Below are 24,947 nucleotides of genomic sequence, written 5' to 3'. Positions count from 1 at the left end.
AGAGTAGAGTTTGTAATGTAACATTTTCCAGCAGGAATTAATGAATCCCGTAACACGTAAATTTGCAATCTGGCTGTGATGACTTGTGTTCAAGCAGTGAAGGGCCGAGGAAAGCATGCAAACAGTTAAAAAAACAAAACAAATAAACTAAACAGTCCAGTTAGTTTGTAGACCACAAAAAGTAAAACCATAAGACAAATAACCAAACAACAGTTTGAAAATAAAGATGCATAGTTCATTTATTTCCTTTTGCTTTAATATGGGCCAATCAGGTTAAAATAAAAAATAATGTAAAATAAATGTGATTACTGATTACTGATGCAGAGGTGTTCATCTTTACAATTTTGCATAAACATTAATCAACAGACAGAGGGGAAAAAATAGAATATAAGGAGAAATCCATGACTTGGCTGTACATTGGGAGATTTTAGGATGAAACAATTAGAACCAATAACAAATAACGATCTGCATAAAATAAAAATAAAATCTTCAAGAGCAATTTATTTGCAGACTGTGCTTTGGATGTTTCGTTCTTTTCACATATGGCTTGTTGGATATTAAAATAACAACAACAACAAAAAAAAAAACAGAGAGGAGAGCGTTGTTTACTCCTAAGGCAACAATATACAAATTCTAGAGTGAGAAATTAACTGATCGTAGCTGAAAAGCACAAAGGCGAGCTGTGGTATCTTGAAATGAGAGCCGTCAAATATCAAATAATAAGCCAACTTCTTAGCTGAAACCTGGAGAGATCTAAATCAAATTAAAAGGAAATTAGGCTCACAACCACCAGGCACACTTGTCTCATTACAGCAGAAAGATAATCCACAAACGCCTTAAACCACAGACACACGGAGCAGGAGAGGCAGGGTTTCACAGTGGGGAAAGTTTCACAATATTGGGGGAAAAAAAAGGGAAGTGTATGTTTGACAATGCGACGAAGGTATCATAAGGTTCTGTTTCAAGTTTGAGTTTTTACTAATGTCAAGACACATTAGAAATGTATTCCATTAAGCTCTGAATGGTTTATAAAACACAGCGGCTTTATGAAAAAATCTTTAACATGTTTGTGTCACGCAGTCAGATTATGGGAGCTGAGCAGGAAGCCGACTTTGACAGGTCTAAGTACGCACAAAGAGTACTTGAGTGGAAAGGCAAGACAAAAAAAAAAAGAGAAGATATGTTACAATTCTTCAACTTCTAAGGAAATATCATTCTGGGTCAGAATAATATTGAAGTGTAGGATTTCCTGACGTGTGTAAGGCGATATATTGGGCTTTTATGAGTGTTGTGGGCTGACTTTTGGCTCCCGTTAAAATGAGACATCACTCAAACCCCATCTTGGCGTTCGGCTTAAGTGATTTTTAAAAACGCTCGGTGCTCTGCTTTTTTTTTTTTTTTTGTCTTCCTCATATTCAGAACAGGTTGTGTTTGTATTATTTGTTTCATCACATTCAATCAGCTACACACATCAATTTTAGGGATATCATATGAGGAAAAATAAATGATTAAAAAAAACAAGAAAAACTAAACTTTTACAAAAATAAACAACAGCTTCTTTGTTAAACTACAAAACATTGTTTATGGGAAGTATTACCGTATAAGAACAAATTCAGTTTAAACTTGAGGAAAAAAATAATCTCATTAAAAGAAGTAGCATTCGGAAGAAAAACAATCATGACAGACTGATTGAGAAAAATCAAGTTTAAAAGCTAAAAATAGACACAAAAAAACATCATTTTTAAGAATTAGATATTAGAGATGATTCCTTCTTAATAAAAAATGTTCAGCAGAGAAAGGAAATGCTGGAAAAAGCCCAAAAGAACATGCTAGCAGGATTGAAATGATGGTGTACTTTAGGATGTGTTACTAGAACTGATTGCAGGGTAAAACAGTGGAGAGCAGAGAGAGACACAGAAAGGGAAAGAGGCTGAGCAGTGCAGACAGGATGGGGTTGGGGTGGGGGGGCATTAGCTCACTTCAGGCTGATGTCAGGACAATTAGAGGTGCACCACGGTGCATTGTGTACAGCGGCCTGTCAGCCTTAATCTCTGCTGCGGCCCGTACCCGCAGCCGGGCCACAGCCCACGGGAAGCACCAACACTCAGGTCCATATTGCTTTGACAGTTGCAGTCATCTAGGAGTAATGCAAAACGTTATTGTGGTGTATACGTGGTGACCCTGGCACTCTTGTCTCAAACAACAAGGTGGCTGAGTGGACACAAAGCCGGGACGGAGCTGGAGGGGACGGTGAGGAGGTTAAAGGGGAGGGGGATCGAGAGAAGAACAAAAGTTAGGGAGGGGGAAATTTCTGCACTCTCCTATCTGATGCACCGCTGGGAATGTCCTGCTTGTCCAAATCAATGCTGAGCGCTTTTCTATAAATCTTGGTGTTTGTTTTTCAAAGAGCCGCTGCGTGTGGTGACGACGTTGGAGTTCTCTTCGGCTTCCTCTTCCTCCTTCGTCTTCAGGACTTCGTTGAAGAACCTGAAGATGGACTCAAAACTCATCCAGGAGGTCAGTTCATGCCTCTCAGTGCCTGCAACACAGAAAACAAACACACACGTGCATATTTAGAAATTTGTTTCCTGCGATGCTTCTAACACATTTAAAAACTCGAATCTTCTGCATTCTACTGTATACAATGAAATCAAAACCTCAGGAAAAAGAAATGATAAAAGTCAGCATAATCAAAGAGCTGACTTTCACTACCAGTCTTGCTATTTACCACTTTTGGTGAATCAAAAAACACCTTCTTGTGTATGTCTGTTGTGTTATCTGCTTTGTTCATGGTACATGGCAAAAAATACATTTTCTAGTTTTTTTTAAAAAATCCCTTTTAGTTTTTCTTTTTTTTTTAAGCCATTCTAGCACCTCGGCTGCAGCTCGGTCCAGAGCTGTCATTGGCCTCACAAATCAATACCTTCATAGCCTCACCGGTTTGTTTGGGTGAATGGCCAAACACCCAAACAAACCGGTGTAGATGCACACTTTCCATTTTCAAATAATAAAAGAGTGGGTTTTTGAGAAATTGTGTTAGAACCTAATTTTGGTCTCAACCTGACTGACAGGTCTGCTCTGACAGACAGCATTAGTCTTCATAATGCTACCTTTTTAAACTTATTCTCAAAGAAATCTTTAAGGCCTTCACAGAATTTTTTATGGAACACTGGAAAGCAAGTACATGCACTGAACTTTATTTAAGGTCTTAAGAGTAAAGGGGGAGCTGAACACAAAAGCATGCAGTACTTTTCAAATGTTTGGTTTTAAAAATATATTAAAACTATATGTCTTTTTCTTTCTTTTACCTCTTAATTACCCACTAATTTATTTTGGCCAATCATACAAAAATACACTGAGTCTGCACTGTGGCAAAAAGTAAAAAAGTTCAATGGGTATCAACTTTTTCAAGGCACTGCTGCTAATCATAATGGAATTAGACAGTAAGTCTTTTGAGGCTCACCAATCAGTATGTAAAACTAAGGCCTTATGCGTGAGAGCAATGGCAGCCTCTGACCCATTAGTCCAGTGGGACGGCTTTAATGTATTATCCAAGTGGATACCCGATAATCAACAGCGCCGCATGTCCGAGGAGATGGAAAGTGGTCCTTCCAACAAAACCAGAGATATGCACAATGGGTGCACTAAGAGAAACCAGTGGAGCGGTAGTCATTCATTCTAAGGGGCTGATTGAGGAAAGTCAAGACAGAAGCTGGAGAGACATAACTAGCCAACATATCAGATGATCTGGAAGTACCTAGAAGGGAGGCAACAGTGCTGGGTTTCCTTCTGACCTCCTCCAGGTTAGCAAGTTCCCAAGTTGGGGGTCGCCCGGCAGCTTGAAATTTGGTACACACGCCTTGGGTTTCTTCGGGTAAGGGCACCATCGGCCAGATATTCAGTTGGATAGCTTGTAAACTCAGTGGCAGCTACTCCTGCTACAAATTCTAATGAAGCATAGATGATAAGCCCAGATTATGCTTTTAGTTCTTGTTCAAGGTTATTTAAGATGAGGTGCTACTAGATAATTGATTGTCACTGCAGCCAACGGTCAACAGCTCAGCTGGTTAGCAACACCACTGTAACTTGACCTTAACAGCCACAATGAGATGGCCCTATGTACACTAGAAAGGGAGAGCAGGATGGCATTGAGAGGATGTTAAACGTTCTCACCAACTTTAGGCCAGAAAATGTATAATTCAGCACATATTGGCTCGCAAATTAGCATTTAACTCATTTGATAACAAATCAGGTTGTTTGAACCTTAAGATTTTTATATCTAGCATAAAAAAAATATACACATTGTCAAACAACAAAGGTTTACATCTTGAATCTTTTTGTAAGAGTGAAAAAAACTGTACATATAGATAGATCCTATTACTGCAGCTTCTCTCTCCCCTCTTTGATCCTTCCAGCATTCTCCTGTGTACATGGAATCGGCTATAAAATCTAGACTAAAAGACCGCAGGGATACAATTAGGAAGTACCTTAAAGGCTCTCTCACCATAGACAGGCCTCTGATGACCGCTGCTCTGACCCTGTGTTTATTAGATTGAACTCGACTCCGACGCATCAATGGAGACTCCATATGTTCACGTGTGCGAGTGTTTTACGTGTGTGACTGTAAGACCCGAGGCAACTTTGAGGTTCTAGGAATGGATTTGGGTTTAGTTCCTGCAGGTGTGCTCTGTGTTTGTGTAATCTGTATGTGGGAGAATGTACACGGGGAAAAGCGGTTCTGATCTCTCTGAGATAAGGGACTACACTGCGAGTTATATAGCAAGCAGATGGCAGTCAGTGCCTAGGGTCAAATTTACTGGCCCGGCAATCTTGGTAGTCAATAACCCCGCTCTCTCGGTGACTCTGCTACCTGTGTAGGGCTCATCACAACACCCGTCCCTGGGAACTAGAGACACAGCCCTCTCACACCTCTAATCTATCATTTATATCCAATTTGAGGCAATGTGATCTTTTATTTCACCTCTCCTATTTTCCCTCACTTGTTGGCTTTTGTCTCACTATTGTTTTTACTTCTGTTTTTGTCCTCCTTTTTTTGTCTCCAGCAGATCAATGCGGCAGTGCTCGCTCGTTCACCCTGAACTGGTGGTGAACTCCCCCTGCACGCCGCCAGCCTCTCCGCCCTACTCCACCGCATTCGAGGGTCACCATGGGGGTGTCTCTGTGCTAATATGCAGATGAAGCTGCTGCCCCTCCAATGACTTGGATGTTAAACTCTACCTCCTTTAAAGGGCTGAAGGCTTTGAGATTAATTCTTCTCCCTTCACTCTCACATACAGACATAAATAGTCGCTCATATGAAATGTGCCAAACTGCATCCACTTCTATTTCTAAAGCTTAAGGACAAAATTCACAATGCACATGCTTGGAGAGAAAGAAAAATCATTACAAAGTAATATATAAACAACACAGTTCAATAGGGAATGGACCATGCCTTGTAAAACAGTATATGTTCATCTATAACTTTAATTCACCTGAATATTGCTAGATTTTTTTTTTTGAGTATTTATCATGTACTGCAATATAATAGCCACATTTTTGGGACTTTATAAGGTTTTTTATCTGTCATACAAGTCCAAAACAGAGATTGTATATTTAAATTTTCTTAACTGTTTATGTATAAAACTACTATAATAGAATAAAGTTTTTATATTTAATAAAAAGCCTTTTAAAGCTGAGCAAATTTAAAGCTGTGTAAGAGTGGAAGAGCAGCCTGAGAAAGAAATGTGAAACATTTTAAGTGTGGTAAACATCTTGCAGAGATGTCAAAAAATGTTTTATAACAGATTTCTAGTTACAGTCTTTATGTTTTTTAAAATTTGAATGATCTATGAAAAAGCATTTTAGTTGTCTGATAGGCTATTTTTTTGGACATCTATAGAGATAAATAAATAAATAAATAAATGAAACAGCAACAACAAAGAGAGATTTCTGAACTTAACACGACAGAAAGAAACATCTCCAATAATCATAATAATAATAATAATAATAATAATCAGAATATACTTCTAACTAGAGTTGGTAATCAGAAAAAAATCCCCAACATTTTTACAATAAGGACAGCTGGTCTGAAACTGATGAAACACATTCACAGTTCTGTGGGGAAGTTTAACTGTGAGGCAGGAAATATCTGGTGCAGAAACACGCTCTGTGGTGAGGTCACCCGCATGTTCTCTCTGCTGAGGTCCAGACACAGTTTTGATGGCCGGGCCGGCCAGTGGCTTGCGGCTGACCATCCTGAGTGAGTGTGTTTTCCCAAACTCGGTGAGGCCGGCTCATTATGTGGCAAGCAGAGAGAAGCATTTGATCCTGGATGTTTAGCCTCCTCCTCTCTGTCACAGTCACTGGAGCCCTCTCTGGGTAATTGACTGGCTGTTTGATCTCGCTCTGACTCGACATTACTACACACATTTGCACACGCAGACAAACACGTTTATCTTGCAAGTGTCTGCTCAATGCCCACAGTCACTCGTTCCAAACACACACAGTTATGATGATTTGTGTGCTGAGGAGAAATCTAAGAGAGGAGCAGAGTGAGTTTTGAGCTGGAAACAGGGAAACTCGTGCATAGCTGAAGGCCATGCTTTCTTCCCTCTGCACCAAATGCTGCATGCTGTTACAAATGGTAATCGGCTGTGATTGTCACAAATTTCAAAACAAACGGTAGGTGACTGAAAAGCCAAAGTGATGCCCCGAGTGATACTCCGACAGGAGCTGCGAATCAAAGCATGCCGACTATAATTAGGTTCCATCTGGGCTACATTATTTAAAGCCGCACCAGTTAATTGCTTGTGTACAAATGGCCTATTTTATTTGAATCAAATTCTTTTTTATTCATAATTACACTGATGTGAAGGGGGGCATATCTCTTTGCTACAGTTATAATATAAATACATATTCAAATTAAGGATGCTTTGAGGCGAGGCAGATTGTAAAATGATGACACTTTTATTTTTGTGAGTTGATTTTCTTTAAACAATTAAGAGTGCTTAAAAAAATACTGACATTTAGGTTAAGTATTAATAAAAAAAGATTAGCCCTGATATAGTCATTAAGCAGAAAATAGAAAGGCAGAATTCCTGACACAGTATTTATAGAATAGACAAAAATTCTGACGTATTTTTCATCTTGTTTCCTTTCCTTTTTTTTTTTTTTAAGAAAACACCAGATAAAAAAGAAAAACACACAGAGGACTGTTTTATCAACGTCCCATCAAATGTAACCTCAGCCTTAGTTGTATCTCAATGTGGAGCCACAGCAGAGCATTGTGGGAGCACGCTTGGGCTACTTGTAACCTTAGCAGTGGTTCTGCTTGTGGAAACTATCTGTTGCATGCATCGCCGGGAGAGAATTGCTGTCTGTATCCTGGTTGTCAGATCATCAGATTTCCACCCCGACTCTTTCTGATATTAGATGGTCCTTTGCAGTGTGTGTACGTGTGTGTGTGTGTAGCATATGAGTGGTGGTCGAAGCTTGACGTATGCTCGTACCCGAGCAATGCCTACGCATGTGCAGTCCAGTTTTTGCGTATTGTCACTTTATGTGCAAACATGCTTAAAGGTCAAGGATGTCATTTTCTTCCATATGGCTCTTTGTTCTGGATGGTGCGACACGTTGCCAGTAAAGACGAGGTCAAAAAGAAGTGCAGGCAGGTGACAGGTGGTCAGCCACACTGTTGGAGTAAAGCTGCCCTATCTAACAAAGCATGTGGATGCCATTTTCAGCCAGAAGTCAAATTAACCCATAACTGTAATCTTAAATTGTCACTCAGAGCAGAACAGTCACATTAAACAGAGCTTAAGAGATGAAATAGATACATTGATATATCTATAGATATATCTATTTATCCTAAAATAGATAAAATCAGATATATGTCTGCCAAATAATCTGTTTGACTAAAGTAAGATGAAAATAACATCACTTTGCTTACTTTAATCAAACCAGAGAAAATTACCCAAAACAGAGCTTGTTTTATTAAACCAGTTTTACCACTATCGCCTCTTCATTGAAATTCATTTGTAACGCTTGTTTGTAAGTGGGGTCCACCTCGCTTCCCCCACTTCCACTCACGTTTCTGTCATCCTGCTTTTAATTGCTTTGCTTATTACTGTGTGTTGTTGTTAGACAAAAACAAGGCAGAACTCATTACGCATCCAGAGATGAGGACCCTGAATCACTTCCTGCAGGGGCTGCTCAGGGGACTTTGTATTTCCAAAGCAAAATAAAAAAAAAGAGCGAGTGAGAAGAGAATCAAGACAAGGACCAGAAAGAGAATATCACATTAACTGATATTATCACCCAGTCTGTGGTACTTTGTTTTCAATAAAATGGTCTAGAGAGGAAAAAACAGTGACAAGAATAAAACTCTCATCACAGTGCCGTGCAAACATATTTACACTCAAACTTTGTATACACTGTAACGCTATAATAAACAACGTATATCTATTACATTGGGATTTTATGTGATAAACCGACAAGTACAATGAAAAGTGGAAGGGAAATGATATACGATTATAAAAATATGTATTCAGTCCCAATACATACCAGGACTTTTTGGAACCGTGTTTTGCTGTAATTACGAAGTTATACATCTTTTCGGGTTATGTCTTTATCGGCTTTAAACATCTGTGGACTGAATATTTTGACAGTTTCACTTTGCATGACAGCTCAGTCATGTGAGTTATGAGCATCTGTGAAAATCTGTAAAAGTCTTGCCAAAAGATCTTCAAGGGGATGTTTGGCTGATTCAAACACACTGTGATTTTCTGCCTGAATGTCATTGAAGCTGAACCTCTGCCTCACACTAAAATCTTATGCAGCCTCTGACTGGTTTCCTTCCAGGATCACCCACTATTTAGCAATATTCATCTTCTGATCAAGAACTGTTGGGGTTTTGCATGTAGGCAGGAGCTACGGTCTCATCTGAATAGAGCAGCATCTTCCACATATTCACTGTGTCACCTACATACTTTGTGGCTAACTGCTTTTTAACAATGGCTTTCTTCTTACCATTCTTCAATATATCAAAGAACAATGCAGTTAATGACTAATTGTTGGCCTTCATAAGAAAACAATACTGCGTACCTCTGTAGCTCTTCTAAATTTTCCATCAGCCTGTCGGCTGCCTCTCTAAAACTGTCAGTCAAGGTGGATGGCTATGTCTCAATAGGTTTACATTTAGATGACATCAATTGTTAGAAGATGGATTGAGTGGTGCTCCTTGAGATCTTTAGAGCTTAGGATATTATTTTGAAACCTAAACCAATTTGGGGAACTTGGTGTTTTTTCCTTTTTTAGGAAAGAGGGTCTTGAGAGTCAAATAAAATGGTGTTCAACAGAAATACAAATCCCATTTGTCTGACACTATACTTTGTGTTGGTCTGCCACATAAAGTCCCAATTGAAGTTTCCCTGACACATTGAAGTTTCACAGTATAAACAATATAATACTTTGAAAAGTTTGAGGGATATGAAAACTTTTGCAAGGCATTGTGCTTTTTATGTCTGATTTAGTTAAACCTCTAAATGCTTCCCCTTCAACCTATTTCCCTCTGTGGCCAGACTGTCAGACTGGACTGAGTGCTTTTTTATTTTAACTGGGAAGAGTGGCCTTGGCTGTCATAAAAGACACTCGCTTTTATAGAGTTGGAGCGAAGTATTTACAAGATAACCCTGGTACAAGGACCGTGCAATTTGATACCAGTGTCAGACGCTCTTCTCTCCAGTAAAAATTGAAAGGTCCAAACATCCCTTCCCCTCTACATAACCTCTCAATGTCAGCAGCTTAAGTGAGCTCTGAGGAAAGTGGTTGAGATGCATGTCAATAAGATGAGATACATATTTATGGAGTTTAATATAGCGTTTGGCTCCACCTTAGCTTGCTTAGTGTAAGGAGTTTAACAGAGAGTATATAGAAATAATAGAATAAAGCTGGATATGCAGAGTTATTGCCTCTTGTTTCAGGGAAAGACAGATTGATGAAGTACAAATGAAATGAACGCAGAAATATTTGATAAATTCATTGTTTGAAAATTGTTCCTACAAAACCATTAATAACCCCTGAACATTTTCACATATAGTCAAGTTTGTCTATCACACAATCTCTAAGAAAACTCCAAGTTTGTGGCTGAATGGTGAAGAGATGTGGAAAAAATTCAAGAGGAATATATATTTTAGCACTGTGCCACAAAAGTCAGTGTTGACTCTAGGATGTCCAAGATTTCTTGTTTTAAAAATATACATAAAACTGTTGCTTTAAAGCGAAGCATCTGGGTAATAAAATGACACTAAAGAAAGTATGGGTTTGAGACAAACAGTGGGCAAACATGTATGTTTATGGAAAAGGCTTGTTAGGATTACTGCATATACTTAAGCACTGTAAACACTGTAGTCCTACTTTCCAGTCCAGGCCTTTTGTTTTATCTTCACCACCATTGGTCAATACTTAAATGGCAAACATTCAATAGGCTGCAAGCTTGCCTCACACGGCTTTATTTTCATCCTGTTGAGGGACAATGGAAAGCTTTAATTTCCATGGCCAGACACAAACTCAAAAGTAGCATTGCTAAAAAGAAAACCCCTCCACAAAGACCTTACACAAGAAATGGCTCCAAATACATGCATATTCATACTCTGAGTGAGAACATCATGATGCTTAGACGGAGTGGATACAGATTATCTACACATGTAGGTATGTAGATGTAGAGACTCTCCAGAGAGTCCAGGAACTAAAATCCAAGCCGAATTGGACACACTACAGTACTTATCTGTGCTACAGTCACTCCTCATTCCAATAAACACATCTCCTGGACCACTTATAGTCAATGAGGTCTGGAGCGCGCGCACACACGCGCACACACACGCACCCCCCCCACACACACACACACACCCACACACACACACACTTGTTCACCTACAGGACAAGCTCACCCACACCAATCAGCCACAAAGGCTCTGGAACAAGCGAGAAGCAGAAGAGGCCCCATAGACCTGTAACAAACACAAGACGTATTCAGAACCAATGGTCGAAGAGTAGACAGTTTTGAGTGTGGGAACAGCGTGTGTGAATATATATTCAACCACATTTAATCTGATACACCTAAATAAAATCCAGTGCATTCTACTGCCTTTTAGAACTTCAGAAGTATATCCATGTCTTAGAATGGCCTATTCAAAGACCAAATTCCAACTTAAAGTCTCTGTCAAGACTTAAAAAGCTAATGTTCTCAGAGGATTGCCATCCAATCTCATTTAGCCTAAGCAATTTTGCAAAGAAGAAAGGGAAAAAAAAAAAAAAAATCAATTTCCAGATGTACAAAGTTTAGAATCAAACCCTAAAAAACCTGCAGCCATAATTATTCCTATGCATGTACAAATCTGCTCTTCCACTGACCTTGTGATCTATGGAGATAATGTGTGTTTCTATGCTGCATGTGTTGGCTGGATGAAAGGGCTACATATGAGAAGAGAGAGTTCAGGTGGGGGGAGGAGCAGGCCATAGGTGGAGATAGCGCAGAGTGGGTGTTGAGGGTGGGGCAGGTCTGAAATAGATCACTTAATGGAACAAAGTGTAATTAATGGGTCACCACAGATAAGAGTGCTCTGGCACTATCTGGGAATGTGCTAATAGAGCTGACATACACTCAGCAAGATCAGTCCACAGCTAGCTCTCCTTCGGAGTGTATGTGTGCATGCAAAGTTTGTGCGCGTGTGCATGGGTGTGTTTTGACACATGGTGGATAAATAGCGGGTGGAGAAGACTGCCAAGGTGACAGGTTAACATAGTTTCCTCCCAGACAAAGATCTGTTGTCCTTGCAATCATAGAGCTCAGAAGGAAACACAGACTGTTCTCCCTGCGAATCCTCCCTAGTTCACGTAGACCTTCAGCCTCACATCAAAACATGACTGATGTTATTACACTTTGCAAGCCGGCGCGCCTTCAGTCACGGGAATGTGGTTGTTTATGGAGAGATGGAGGAGAAGGAAGCCACCTGGTCAAGAAGGGGTCAAACCTGAAGTGTTCTGACTAAAGTAAAATGCCACAAACCTCTTCTTAAACTTCCTGTCGAAGTTTGTCCCTGTGTCAGGGGAACTCCTCTGGAGCCAAGTGTCCTATGTGTGTGTGTGTGTGTGTGTGTGTGTGTGTGTGTGTGCGCAAGGGTGTTGGATGAATCTCTCAGTTTTTGGAGCAGGGTGAGGGAGGGATTGCAGTCAGGCACATGCCTTGGGATATTGAGATTGTCGGTGATGGACAGGGCAAGACAAGGAGGATATCCCCTGTTTGTCTTAAGGAGCGGAGCTGCCATGTCACACATACTCTCGAGGGGGGGGAGTCTGTCTCCAGGATGGATTTCTTTGTGTGTGTGTGCATGTGCACAATGTGGGGAATATGAGGCAGATAGGTAATGCATGCGGTTTATTTTGTGTGCACATTCAGGGTCACAGACCTAGGGGCCATCTACTTCAAACTGGTTTAGTCAGACAAGGCAAGGCCACATTAACACACAGCATGACTTAGTAATGGAGAGACCCTGATCTTGGTGCTGCTCATGTGGGACTACAATAAAAAAATAAAAAATAAACACATATCTTACATATCTTTATGGAAATTACCTTTTTAATGCCATTACAGTCACCTTGACAAGTCAGTAAAAATGAAATGAAGTGAATGCAACAGTCCTCAAACACAAGGGCTTGACCTCGACAATATCAAGCTGTGCACGAAGCTCTAGGTGAATCTTAAATCTTGCTGTGTGTTGTTAAGTGTGTCTACAGCTGCCTGTTACGTGGGCAATGTTTGTGTGTAAGCGTGTGATGTAGCATCAGGGGGTTAAATGGAGAGGGACGGGCCTCCAATCTGTTAGGACAAGGAGAAAACAGCTTCAAAGACTCAACATCAACCCTCCCCACATACACACACACACACACACACACACACACACACACACACACACACACACACACATACACACACACACACACACACACACACACACACACACACACACACACACACACACACACACACACACACACACACGAGCGCACACTGACGGACAGTCCATTGCTCCCAGCATATCTCTATTTTGTCCTTGGACTGTCTGAATACCACTGGAGGCGAGCATGATTTGAGAGAGCAAGTGGGAACAAGAGAGACAGGGAGCCAGAGAGAAGAGAAGAAAGAGCCAAATGATAGAGAGAAGAAGAGACAGACAGAAAGGAGGCGTCCCCTCAATGACATCTAAAGAGATAACTCACTCTCCAGAGCTTCTTTTCTCTTGCTATCACTTTCCCAGGCAGCACTCCATCCACATAAGGCCTGAGAAGGGACTGTGTGTTAACTTTAGCAATCTGAAATGCATGAGTGGAAGTACAACAAATACAGCTTACTACAGGGAGAGAAAACATGATATTTAGTTATTTCTATGTTATCAAAGGTTTAAACAAATTAGTCTGAAAGTTTCACTTTTATATCTGGTGGGAAAATGCTGCCAATCATATTATATGTTGCAAATGTAACTTTTTCCCCCCCACAATTTCAGCTCAAAGTTAAATATTTTAATGGAAATAGCATATTTATGAACTTGAATGGTTGAGTCAAAATCCAGACCCAAACCCAACTGAGAATCTGAGGCAAGACTTAAAGTTCCTGTTAACATTTGGCCTCAATTTAACATTCTTTTGCCAGCCACTGTATGTCTGGAGTCAGAAATGATAACATGGAAAACTAATTTCACCAAGCAGAAAACCTGATTTATTTACAGAATATTAAAGATAGACATATCCTTAATGCTATATGTACGCATCCTCTTCATATTGGAATTATGTAGTTTGTTATGAAGCTGCACTCAAATAACCTTTTTAATTAATGATGCTAGGAGCACAGTACACTTGAAACTCAACTTTGAGAGAAAAACACAAAGCACGGAGTCACAGGAATTCTACAAACACTGAAACAAAAACAGAATAAAACACAAAGTAATCCACTGCCGCCGCTATTGCTGGATGCGCTCCATTTGCAGACGCAGAAAACAGTAGGGAAGACTTAACCTTTTGATAAGTTCCTTTTAGTTCCCGCTGTATGCATTTTTCATTGAAACATGTGCGTCAGAAAGAGAAAGAACTTCCACATTCACTCCTCTGAGAGGAGAAAGGTTACAGCCTGCAGTCTGATACAGCGTAATGCTGATTAGCAGAGAATGACATTAAAGAAATATTGATTCTATATCTTCAAAAAGAATACAATTATAAAGGGTAAAGCATCAAGTTAAAGCCTTAAGATGCAAGAATCCACTGTTTTTAAGCAAAAACATGCAAATAGATGTTTGAGTTAGGGTGATCTGTGGGTCTAAAAACCACAAGATTCTAAGTATTTTATTCAGATTTAAAAAACAAAAAAAGACCAACAAAAGGCCTAGCATATCTGCAAAGTGAAAAGAAAACTATACACACACACAGTGTAATAAATCTACTTGCTCTGTCAAGTTTGTAGTTCATCTGGGAACCCGATTGCACTCTGAGCAACCAGTACACTATTTTTATTGACAATTTTCTATTAATTTGTCATTTCTGAATCAATACATAGATAATCAAAGATGATTTGCTTCCCTTCAGGAGCATTCACAGATGATGGGATAAGATGTGGGAGGTCAAGTTTTGAAAAAGAGCCTAATAGTGAAACATTCATTTGAGTCAGTTAAGTTGACACTGGGGGATATTCATCATAAGCAATTACAAACTAAGAGAAACCCAAAAAGACAAAACACATCAGCATAAGCTCTGTGATGTGCTGAAGACAGTTCTTGAGGCAGGCAATGTGGAAAGAGGGAACAATATTTAAATACTAAAGTTAGAAGACATTGGGCTCTGTAGACACAGAGGGAAATCATAAAGGTGAGTGGCAAACTAAAACTGCAGGAAGAGAAACAGCACAGCAAAGCATAAAAACTACCTTCTGTCATAATTTAGAAGGCTACGAATACTGTGTTCACAATGTATATTTTATGCCTTCCAGTTCAAACACAGCTTCATCTGCGCTCAGCTGCTAAGTGATATGATTTCACTTTTTATAGCAGCGCCCCCATCCCACTCATTCAACCCGCCACCCCCAGTTCCTCTGTTATTCAATGTGGTGTGATTCTGCACGCCTCGTGTGTCGACTTTCAACTGTACAACCCCCCAAGGGCCAAAGAAGCATATTAAATCCCTCCCTAACCCTTTCTTGTTCCCCTCCTTAAGCAAAATCTCCATCCTAGAAACACATCTAAGCGAACATACGCACACAACCAAGGAAACATGCTGCAAATGGAGATGACTGCCTCATATTTTACAGCTGTTAAAGTTTCTTTCTGTATTTATTGCTGTGTCCATGAACAGTTTCTCCCGAGATCAGAGTGGCCCTCTTTGACCTTTATGCAGAGCTTCTCTAATGTTGAACTATAATGCACAACCACTTAGGTTACTTTGGTTTAATGATGCCTTCACTTGCGCACTTTCACACATTCTAATACACATAACACAGTTGTCCAAGATTACACTCCACAATAAAAGCTTAAGCGTTGCGTAAAGCTCAGTGAAAGGTGCTGTGATGGTATCTAGGGTTACAAATCCAATAAACTGGCATTAAATGACAAAGTGAGCATTTACTGTCACCATAAAACATCAAGACAAATTTAAATATTTTATGAGAAAATCATTGGGGAAAAAAACAATTTCTTTGATGCAGTCACCAGATTAACCTTCTGTTTATATCCTTTCATAAACTACATAATTTTTATTACACTTTCATGTCACAATTTTTTCACCTAATGCAAAGTTACGCTTTTGCACATTTATTCCAAACCCTTCACTTGAAATTTTCTCCAGTTTTGTCCGTCAGAAGGTTCCTTTCCTACTGAAATACGCTCTTCCATCTCTTTTCCTCTTCTTTCTCAGTTATCTGACTACATACTGTTTGCGCTAGCAGAAAATTCCCACTTCACCTCAGGGGAAAAAGGCATTTTTTTCCTCTGCCATGCTCATCTCTCATTCTACTCTTGTATGTTTTCCATGCTGGCAAAGCTTCCTTTCCCTGCATGCAGCAGGGAGTTTGTGCCGTCTCTGGTAGTCCCACAAGGAAACCTGCAGTGTGATGTTACAATCTTCCATCCAGAGGGATCCCCTATCTCCAACTGCTCTTTTCTTTCTTTCCCTGCAGGTTGTTCAAGTTCTCATTCTTTTTTTTTATTTCTTTGAATGCTTTTTAGTGAATCCCTCTCTCCCCTATTCTTAAGCCTCTAACATATTACTTGTGTCAGACAGTATCAAAATCGTAAATTTTTTCCCGTTCATTTGAAATATTGCCTGCATTTTGAAATAATTACAAAACAGGAAAAAAAAGGGTTAAAAAGAGGGAAATGCTTGATCTGCTTGTACACAAAATAATCACTTTGTATAAATGCACAAAGCTGAAAATTCCTAGAAAGGTGAAATAACTGGGAATACTGCATATGCTATTCTAATTTATACTATGAATAAACATTTTGCAAGTGTTCTATCTACAGAGAAAGAGTAAAAAAGAAATGGGAAAAAACAAAAACAAAAAAAAAAAAAAACAGTAGTGTCTGTATTTTTTCTCACAAACTCAAACATTTACGATGTAAAATATTTGATGTCACCCCACAAGTATTTTCATTGGATTAATGTGCAACAATTTAGGTGCACACTTCATGACATTAAACCTGTTCGTTTGGACTGGGAAGTGGATGTCTGCTTAATGGTTGGCAATGGGTGGTTATCTTGTAAAAAAGCAAAAAAAACAAAAACAAAAAAAAAACATCGACATTTCAAGAGCATTTCCTGTTCAACATGTCCTCTTCAAGAATTTTAATATCCAAACTCACCCATGGTTTTAGTCATGTAATAAATAGAGTTGAGATGATGATGAAAAACGTCCCACCATGCGTTAAAGTACACAATGATTTCAATTGAGAGTTTGCATTCCTTAGACTACAAAACAGAAGAAAAGTACTTTTATTCCTCCATACAATGTTGCTCATTCCTTAGGCCAGTAAAAGCACTGTTTGGTAAGTTTTGCATTCCCATACAATGAATGGTCTCTCAGATTAAACTCCATTTTTATCATTTCATACAAACCGTTAGCAGCGTATAAATATAATGACTGTTTGGTCTGTTGATTTTCAATTCTTCCACAATACCTAATACATTTCTTAGGATGTAGAAATATAATTTCTACCACAATGACTGCTCCAGCAATTAATATGAACTACAAGTGTTCAATACATCACTAGTGTAAGAGTCAGAATTTAAAGCTGAGGTCAAAGGACTTAATAAGATTTTAAAATGTAGCACATGAAAAAATTTTCACTTCTTCAATTGAAGAGTGAAAATGTTAATGAATTGTAATGCAGATGAACGGTTTTAAATATACAAGGTTTTATGAAGGATTCAAAACAGGATTCCAAAGAGTAAGCGAGCTCTCTTTGACAAAATGCAGAGCCTTCAGCTCAGACTGTTGTTGAAATTCATTTGACCTCTTATCTGTGGACAAGGCCTGCCGTTAATTAGGTCCCATGTACAGATAGATGCCTGTACAGCTTTTGAGTTTGTAGAGAAATATAATGATCTGAAATCTTCACAATTTCCTTTCATTGAACAGGTTTTCTTTAGTGTATAAAGTATCATATTTGCGCTGTAGTCATGTGTGGATAGGCCTTTTTATTTTAATAAAAGCACTTGTGCAAAGACACATTTTGTTCTTTTCATCGTTTAAATCCTTGAGCAGGTCCTGCACGTGTTCAGTGCATTAAATGTGTCCATCATACCTTTGAATTTTTCCACACGTTGTCAAATGTCAAAAATTCTAATGTCTGAATTTTTATTAACTGACCAACAAAAAATACATGCATAAATTGACATGTAACCATGAAGCAGAACAAAAAGTAAATAAAGTCAATAATTTTTACTTTACCAATAAAAATCCAAAAAGTGTGGTTTGAATTGATGTTTATTCCTCTGAATAATTTTTTGTAAAAGTACCTTTTTTCTGTCACACATTTTTGGGGATGTCTTTACCACCTCTACATATACAGAGTGGATGTGTAGAGCATCTGAACAACAATTTTCACATTCGACAGGTCGGGACTGTGAGAGGCCTATCTTTACACAAAATATTCTAAAAAAAACCTTTCTATTGTATTTCTAGCTGAATCTTTAGACTCAGTGACACAGGAGAAGGTGTAGCTCTTGTCCAGTCTAAACTATTGCAGAAATATACTCTATTGAGCTATAGCCATCAGCCCTCCAACTCTGACAATGCGGCTATAGTTTTTCTTCCTTTTTATGCACTATCCAGTTTGTAACATGACAAATTGTAAAATCATAAAAGCGTCAGGAATAGATAGCATGGGATAGAATTGAGAGCTATGAAAAGAATAGCTAAAATGAAAAATTGAATGCAATTTGGGTAGACGCTAATTTACCCCTCTAAAAATTGCCCTCAGCTCAGGATGTCACGTTTGTTTAGGGTGGTCTCAGATGGACACAAAGAAGTGAGGACAAAAAGTGTCAGAACCCAGTGCCTGCGTGATCAAGAGCAATCTCAAGGTGAAGAGCCAACTGACAGTGAGAACAAAAGCACACTTTGACATGTCTGGGTAACACAACCCTGCAGTGTAAAAGATGAGTGCAGAGGCCATACAGTAGAAGTATGTTGGTTACACAATTTCTGCCAGGCATAAGCTGACAATCACACACCCACGTTCAGAAAGGAAACAAGTACAATGAGCAATTGGTACAATATGTTTGTTTGGGTGGAACTTGAACCTGTCTGTGCCCCTGGGCCACAGCCAAGCAGGTGTTGGTGTGTATTCACACAATCACATACTGAAACTAAGAACACCTGGACACCTGGACTGAGCTTTATATCTCAGTTGGACTCAGTAGAGCTGTCACGCTCTCAAAGACAGAACGTGACCCCAAAGCTGAGGGGGGCACACCTGTTTCATAAGAGGCCCCTCTTTCTGTTAAGGAACCTTTCATAACAACTCCAATGTTAGCTAAGTTTCAAGTGTTTAATTGACGCTTATACACATAAAAAACAGAAAAATCATCATAACATATCACAGAGTGTAAGTTTAAAAAGATAAAGGTTGTTTACTTTAATGGTTTAACCACCTGACTTTATTTAGTGTGTAAAGAAAGTTAAGTGTCATCATGATGGTCATCAAAATGTATCCATTTTGATGACTAAACAGTTTCCTGCCCATTCACTATGGTTTAAAAGGAACAATTCTGAGTTTGATTTAATTCAGCTGTTCTGAAACTCTTGACTTTGACCCAGATCTGGGTGGAGTCAATCTGAACCCAGTGCAACATCAATGAGTCAAATATATATAAAAAAGAAAAACAGAGGAACCAAGATAATATTAACATAACATGTCAGAAAACATCCAACAGTAGATCACACTTCCTTACACCTAATTAATTCCATGTTGACCCAAATTCTTTTCTGCTGCTGACACTAGTCTGAAGGAACAGAGTGGGGAAGGCGTGGGTGAGGGGAGCGCTCCGAGGCACAGGCTCGGCTTAGAGACTCCAGCTCTGAGGAGCTCCATTGAATAAGTGATGCTTGGTGAGAGCAAGCATTTGGGCATCTCAAATGGCTACCATGGGAGATTATTGGATTAATTTTTTTTAAAGAATTCTTTTGGCTCTAGTGGCCTTTATTTGACAGTGAATTTACAGGAAGGGTGTGACTCAAATCCTTGATGGCCAAGTAGAGCACTAAGGCTCTACGTGGCACAGCAACATAGTCATGGGATGCATGCTCTACTCCCATGCCAACACCTTGGTGATTTCTGAAACACGAAGCATAAAAATAATCGAAGCAACTGTACAGGTATGTTTTGATGAGGGAATAACATGACATAAAATGAAGCTCAAACAAGTCGTTTTTACTTAATTCTCCAATTTTAAGACGCAAAATTAGTAACAATGCCAATGCATAAGGTTGAAGTAGCTGGGGGTTCACATAAATAGGGTGTGTGACTGTGATGGGGAGAGATGGGCACTTAGAATAAAGGAGAGAGAGGGCTTGTGGGACCTGTCCTGGACTCGACCTGCAAATGCTGGCACGCCCTGTCCTGCTGGTGGCTAAATAAAGAGCCCAAGGGTGGGCTGGGTGGCTGGAGAAACAGACACAGAGTCGGCATTACCCAGCTAATCTCATTATGGAGGCAGCTCTGCCAAGCTGCCAGGGGTCAGCCAGAGTGCCACGTCAGTCACAGCACCTCTGGCACTCCCTTTGACCCCCTGAGTAGGTTTAAAATGTGACGTGTCGTGACCAGGAATGAGAAACAATCAAGAGTGTAGCTGATAACAAAGGTGGACAACATGAATTTTGCTTTGTTGTTAATTTTCTTTAGAGTGTGGGAAGTATTTGCAAGCAGAAGATGAAAAAACAGATGGAACCCAGAAACTGGACAAAAGAACATAAAACACAATGAGACAGATGCAGTGAAAAAAAAACTAAAGCTGATATGAAGCAGAATGAGAGTGAGAAATATGATAAAAAAGAGGACCAGAGCTACAGAAAGAGGTTGAAAGGATGGATAATCAGCTTTTTTCTCTGCAGCGTGGTTTAATATATTTACAACGCATTGCATCAGGGTGCGGTGGTGAACCAAGCTATCACCATCCGCCAGGGTCAACTGTAGTGCTATGTGTCTCTCACGAAGAAGGTGTGTGTCAAAGAAGATCACACAGCAGACAACATAAAGCGTGAATCCATCAGGTACTCACAGAGACGGTCTTGCTGGCATCTACGTATACGTTTATGTCAAATCAATTTACAAAAAATACAGAGAAGCCAGCACAGCAACATAATCCTTGCCTGTGTCCCTATATACTTTTCTCCCACTGCCTTCTTGTTTTTCTTTTGCTCCTTTGCTCCTTCCCGCCTGCTGTGGACACATTTAAGACCTAATGTTATGGGCCTTTTAGCTCTCGGTCCTATTGCTTAGCTGATATAACGCATCATTTGTAAAAGTTTAGACCCGTGGAGCACCAACATCATGTCAGCAGCTCTGAGCTACAGGCTGTTACCAAACAAGGTCAGAGAGATAAGCTAATACCAACCATATAGACAGCATATAATGAACATCCTTCTTTCTCAAAGAACCAGCAGACATGAAAACCAACAAAACAGTTCAGTTTAAAACTTCTGAGGTGTTCCGATAAAACGAAGAATTTACACACATTTTGAAACAAATACCGCCAGTTTTCATCAAGAAAGTAAAATTACCCTATAAGATAAATATAACTTGTTACTCCTACACTATAATTAACTTAAGGCTAATAAAAACAGTCAAATTTAAACTTACAAAGAAATAGTGAAAGATAGCACTTTGGTTAACAATGCTTGGAAAATAAGGTTTTTGGGCCTATTTAAATTAGAGAACAAAAGTCTCACCTTGTTCAAACACTTCTAAAACTTAGAAGTATGCTTCTTATACTTCTAAGTTCAATTTTATTCATACACCTGGCAGATTTGAATACATTTTTTTTACTTAAGCAAAACATTACATTTCTGAATGGAAATGATCCAGACATCATCTTAAAAAGGAGTAGATATTTTTGAAATATTTTAAAGTGTCTGATTATTTATACCCTTCTTGATAAGCAATGGAAAAACCTTTGTTAGCATTACACAAGTCAAACCTTCTTATAAATATTGACCAGCTATTTGGATGCGTCCACAGGTATTTTAACAATTTATTGAGCTCCAAGGTTCTTTGCCATTACTCTACTCCCTATGCAGCTTCGCTTAAGCTTGAGCTGCTTTGCTACAGTTGGTTCACCACAATGGAGCCTGCCATGAATATTCAGGCTAGTTAGCGTGTCAATGATGTCAGGTAAACAGTTTTTCTTGAACAGTATGTTATTTCTCTGCCATTAGAACATTGAGCAATGTGTAAACAAGGGTGATTGACAGCAATAAGAGACTTCTTCTTGATCTGATTGGTTGTTTTTCGCCAGGATCAGAGCATTTTTACAGACATCAGTAGTAGCACTGAGAAGAGGTGGAAGAGCTTGATTTTTTTCACAGATTATCCGGGTCATACCATACTGTAACAAGATGGCAACAGTGTAGACAAATATGTAAAGAATCATATTTCTTGTCTGCTGCACCTTTAAGGCCCAATATATATAGCTTACCTCCAAAAACAAGCTGTTTTAGGGTTTAGTTACTTTTTAAGTTTACTGAATCCTGATGAGAAATTTACTGATGAGTGAAATTACCAATTTCATTCATCTATTTAACCAAATAGTTTGTAAGTCAGCAGTTTAATTGAAATTTTTCATAATGTGTCTCTAAATTTATTAATGCCTTTTAAGACATTGACTGCAAAATCAAAATAAAAAATAAATTAAGATATTTTATGCCTTCTTTTCTAAGAACCCATTATCAGAACTGTCTGGGTGAGCCATCATTGTCCTACTCTTTATAGTTAGTTTATAGGCCAGAGGCAAATGAACATACGTAAAAATTAAGATTTGAGTTTGAATATCTTGCTGATCTTCCAATTAGCTGATACAGTTTGTGAGAAAAAATATCAGCTGTATTCCTTATACTGATAATCTGTACCCCATGTGTGTTTACATGTGTTCTGTAAACTCAACATAAGAGTATGGACTTTACATTGAGACCATCACAGATAAAAAACACCCAATAGCCTACTAAAATAGACAGAGATAAGGCATGGGGAAAGGTTTAGCTAACTAGAAAGGAAAAGGCGCTAAGTGAATGGCTGAAAGTTCACAGCAGAGTTCAGGTCAGCCAAGCACTGATTTGGGCACCCAGCCAAGGCAGTGATTGGAATAAGCTCCTGATGGTTCTGTTGTGAAAAGGCAACAGAGGGAGGGACGGGTGAGAGGAGAGAAGTGGGGTGTTGGGGTGCTCAGGTGGGTAGTTTGGGGAATAACCACTTGAACAGCCTGGACCTAAAATTCATATTTGACCCTAATTAACAAGCTTTTCTGAAAACCAAAACAAACAAGCAAAGGAAAAAAAAAACTAAATAAAAAAGCTGCAAAGAGAAGGTACAGTACATGACACAGATGTTTTTGTAACTTCATTGTACTCATGATATATATTAAGAGAAGAACTCTGGGTTCTAAAGAATCAGACTTGTAATTAACCTGGTATATACTACAAATAGTTGAATATTTCTTCAGAAAATAAAACAGATAAAACTTGCTCTTGATATTCCTACTTCTAAAGCTTGCAAATACTCAACATGTTTCTTTAAACATCTGGAGAATATTTAATGCAAATATATCCACAAGAATATATATTCAATGACCCTTGACATAAAGAAATATTTAGCTCAGATGTAAAACTTGATACAATGAAGATATATTGTTACAGCATCTAATTTTACACATATATTTTATGACTGGGGTCAGAGCACGTGACATCTTCTCACAAACAACCATGTACAATATGTATGTGTATGTTTCACGGCCTCTATACATTCTGGCAACTCATTACAGGAAAAATCAATGCTTGACATTGGTTTATAGCAGACAGCTTTTCATCACCTTGCGACCTCATTTCATCCCCTCTTATTTCAAGCTGGGCACAGACACCAAATACATGAACACAGATAAAAACACACAAATCAATACAGTCAGTGTACACAGTGGCCAGGTAATAATCCTTATGAGTATGATTTAAACACAACTCAAACTGTGGAAACTTTGGATGTATCCATGTCCCTGACTTGGTAAGCACTATACTTGATAAGGAAGGCAAAATTATGGACCTGCACAACATTATATGTTTTCTTCAAATGAGAAGTTATTATACAATATGCAAGTACACTAAAGTTCAGTCATGCATTACTGTATGTTTTTTTTTGTTTTTATTTTTAAAGACAGGCCTGTTTGATTAAGATATCAATCTTGAAAGAGACAGGAGGAGAACTTGGTTTTGGACCACTGGGTGTTAAAGAGGCAAATACGAAGATGTCTACAAACTCAAATACTAACACTTATACTCAAACTTTCTTTTCCTCCACCATAACCGCTGCTCTTTCTGTGAATAAAATACACAGCAAGTTTAAAAGCCAGAGCTTTGAGGCACACCACTGTCTGCATGTGGGAATTCTTTACCTCAATACCTCTCTTTATTGACTTGGGCTTCTCTTTCAGCCTTCCCCCTCAAAGCCAACAAGCAGAAGAGTTTGCAAACCTATGCTCAAAAGTGATCAATTTTTAATTTCTCACAACTTCTTTAACTTGTGTCAAGAAGATGACAGCTCGAAAGAGCCATTGGGAAACCAGAGGAACTGGAAGAGAGAAGTTGTGGAGGCAAACAGAGGGGAGTAGATGCTAGAGGAAGAGAACCTAAAGGAGACCGGAAAAAATACGCAAGAATTTTCAATCATTTTGTGTTTTATGAGGTTTGTCTTAAAAGGAAATACTGCTTACAAAGATAATACCTATGTAACTCATCTTCAGTGATGTATTATTACAATCATATATATTTATAAACATCCCAACCATATTTATTATTCATTCTATGGTTTAATCGAGTAGCAATCAGCTGTTGACTCAGCTCTTTGGCTTACTGTTTTGCTATTCAAGGTAATGTGGGTGGTGAAACTAGCTGTTCCAAATTAAGGAATATTTTACTGCTGCTAATGTGGCTTAAATACCTTGTTCCACAGCTGGGTGGGCTAGCACCTGCTGCAAGTTCTGCTAGCCTATTGCAGCTCAGTATGGCACTGTTACTAATATTCTGATTCAATTAGCATGCCTCAGAGATTACCAGTCTAATTGCAAACTACTTCACAGCTACCTCTCTGATTAATCGCTGCCCATCTGTGGACCAATGATTAAAGGCTTTGGTGTGAATCCTAATTATT

At 38.9% G+C, this 24,947-nt stretch overlaps 1 protein-coding gene across 1 annotated transcript in view; it reads right to left on the bottom strand.

Annotated features, from left to right (window-relative positions):
• Positions 1–221: 221 nt before the first annotated feature.
• fam172a (family with sequence similarity 172 member A) overlaps positions 222–24,947 on the bottom strand; it is a 147,268-nt gene continuing 122,542 nt past the window's right edge. Inside the window, exon 11 of the mRNA XM_055048923.1 lies at positions 222–2,539. Coding sequence (XP_054904898.1) covers positions 2,379–2,539 — 161 coding nt within the window. The 3' untranslated portion in view covers positions 222–2,378. The remainder of the gene's footprint in view (positions 2,540–24,947) is intronic.

The sequence above is a fragment of the Poeciliopsis prolifica genome, unplaced genomic scaffold, assembly GCF_027474105.1.
Source record: "Poeciliopsis prolifica strain line A6 unplaced genomic scaffold, Auburn_PproV2 SCAFFOLD028, whole genome shotgun sequence".
Classification (NCBI taxonomy): Eukaryota; Metazoa; Chordata; class Actinopteri; order Cyprinodontiformes; family Poeciliidae; genus Poeciliopsis; species Poeciliopsis prolifica.
This window is presented reverse-complemented; position numbering and strand designations above follow the sequence as displayed.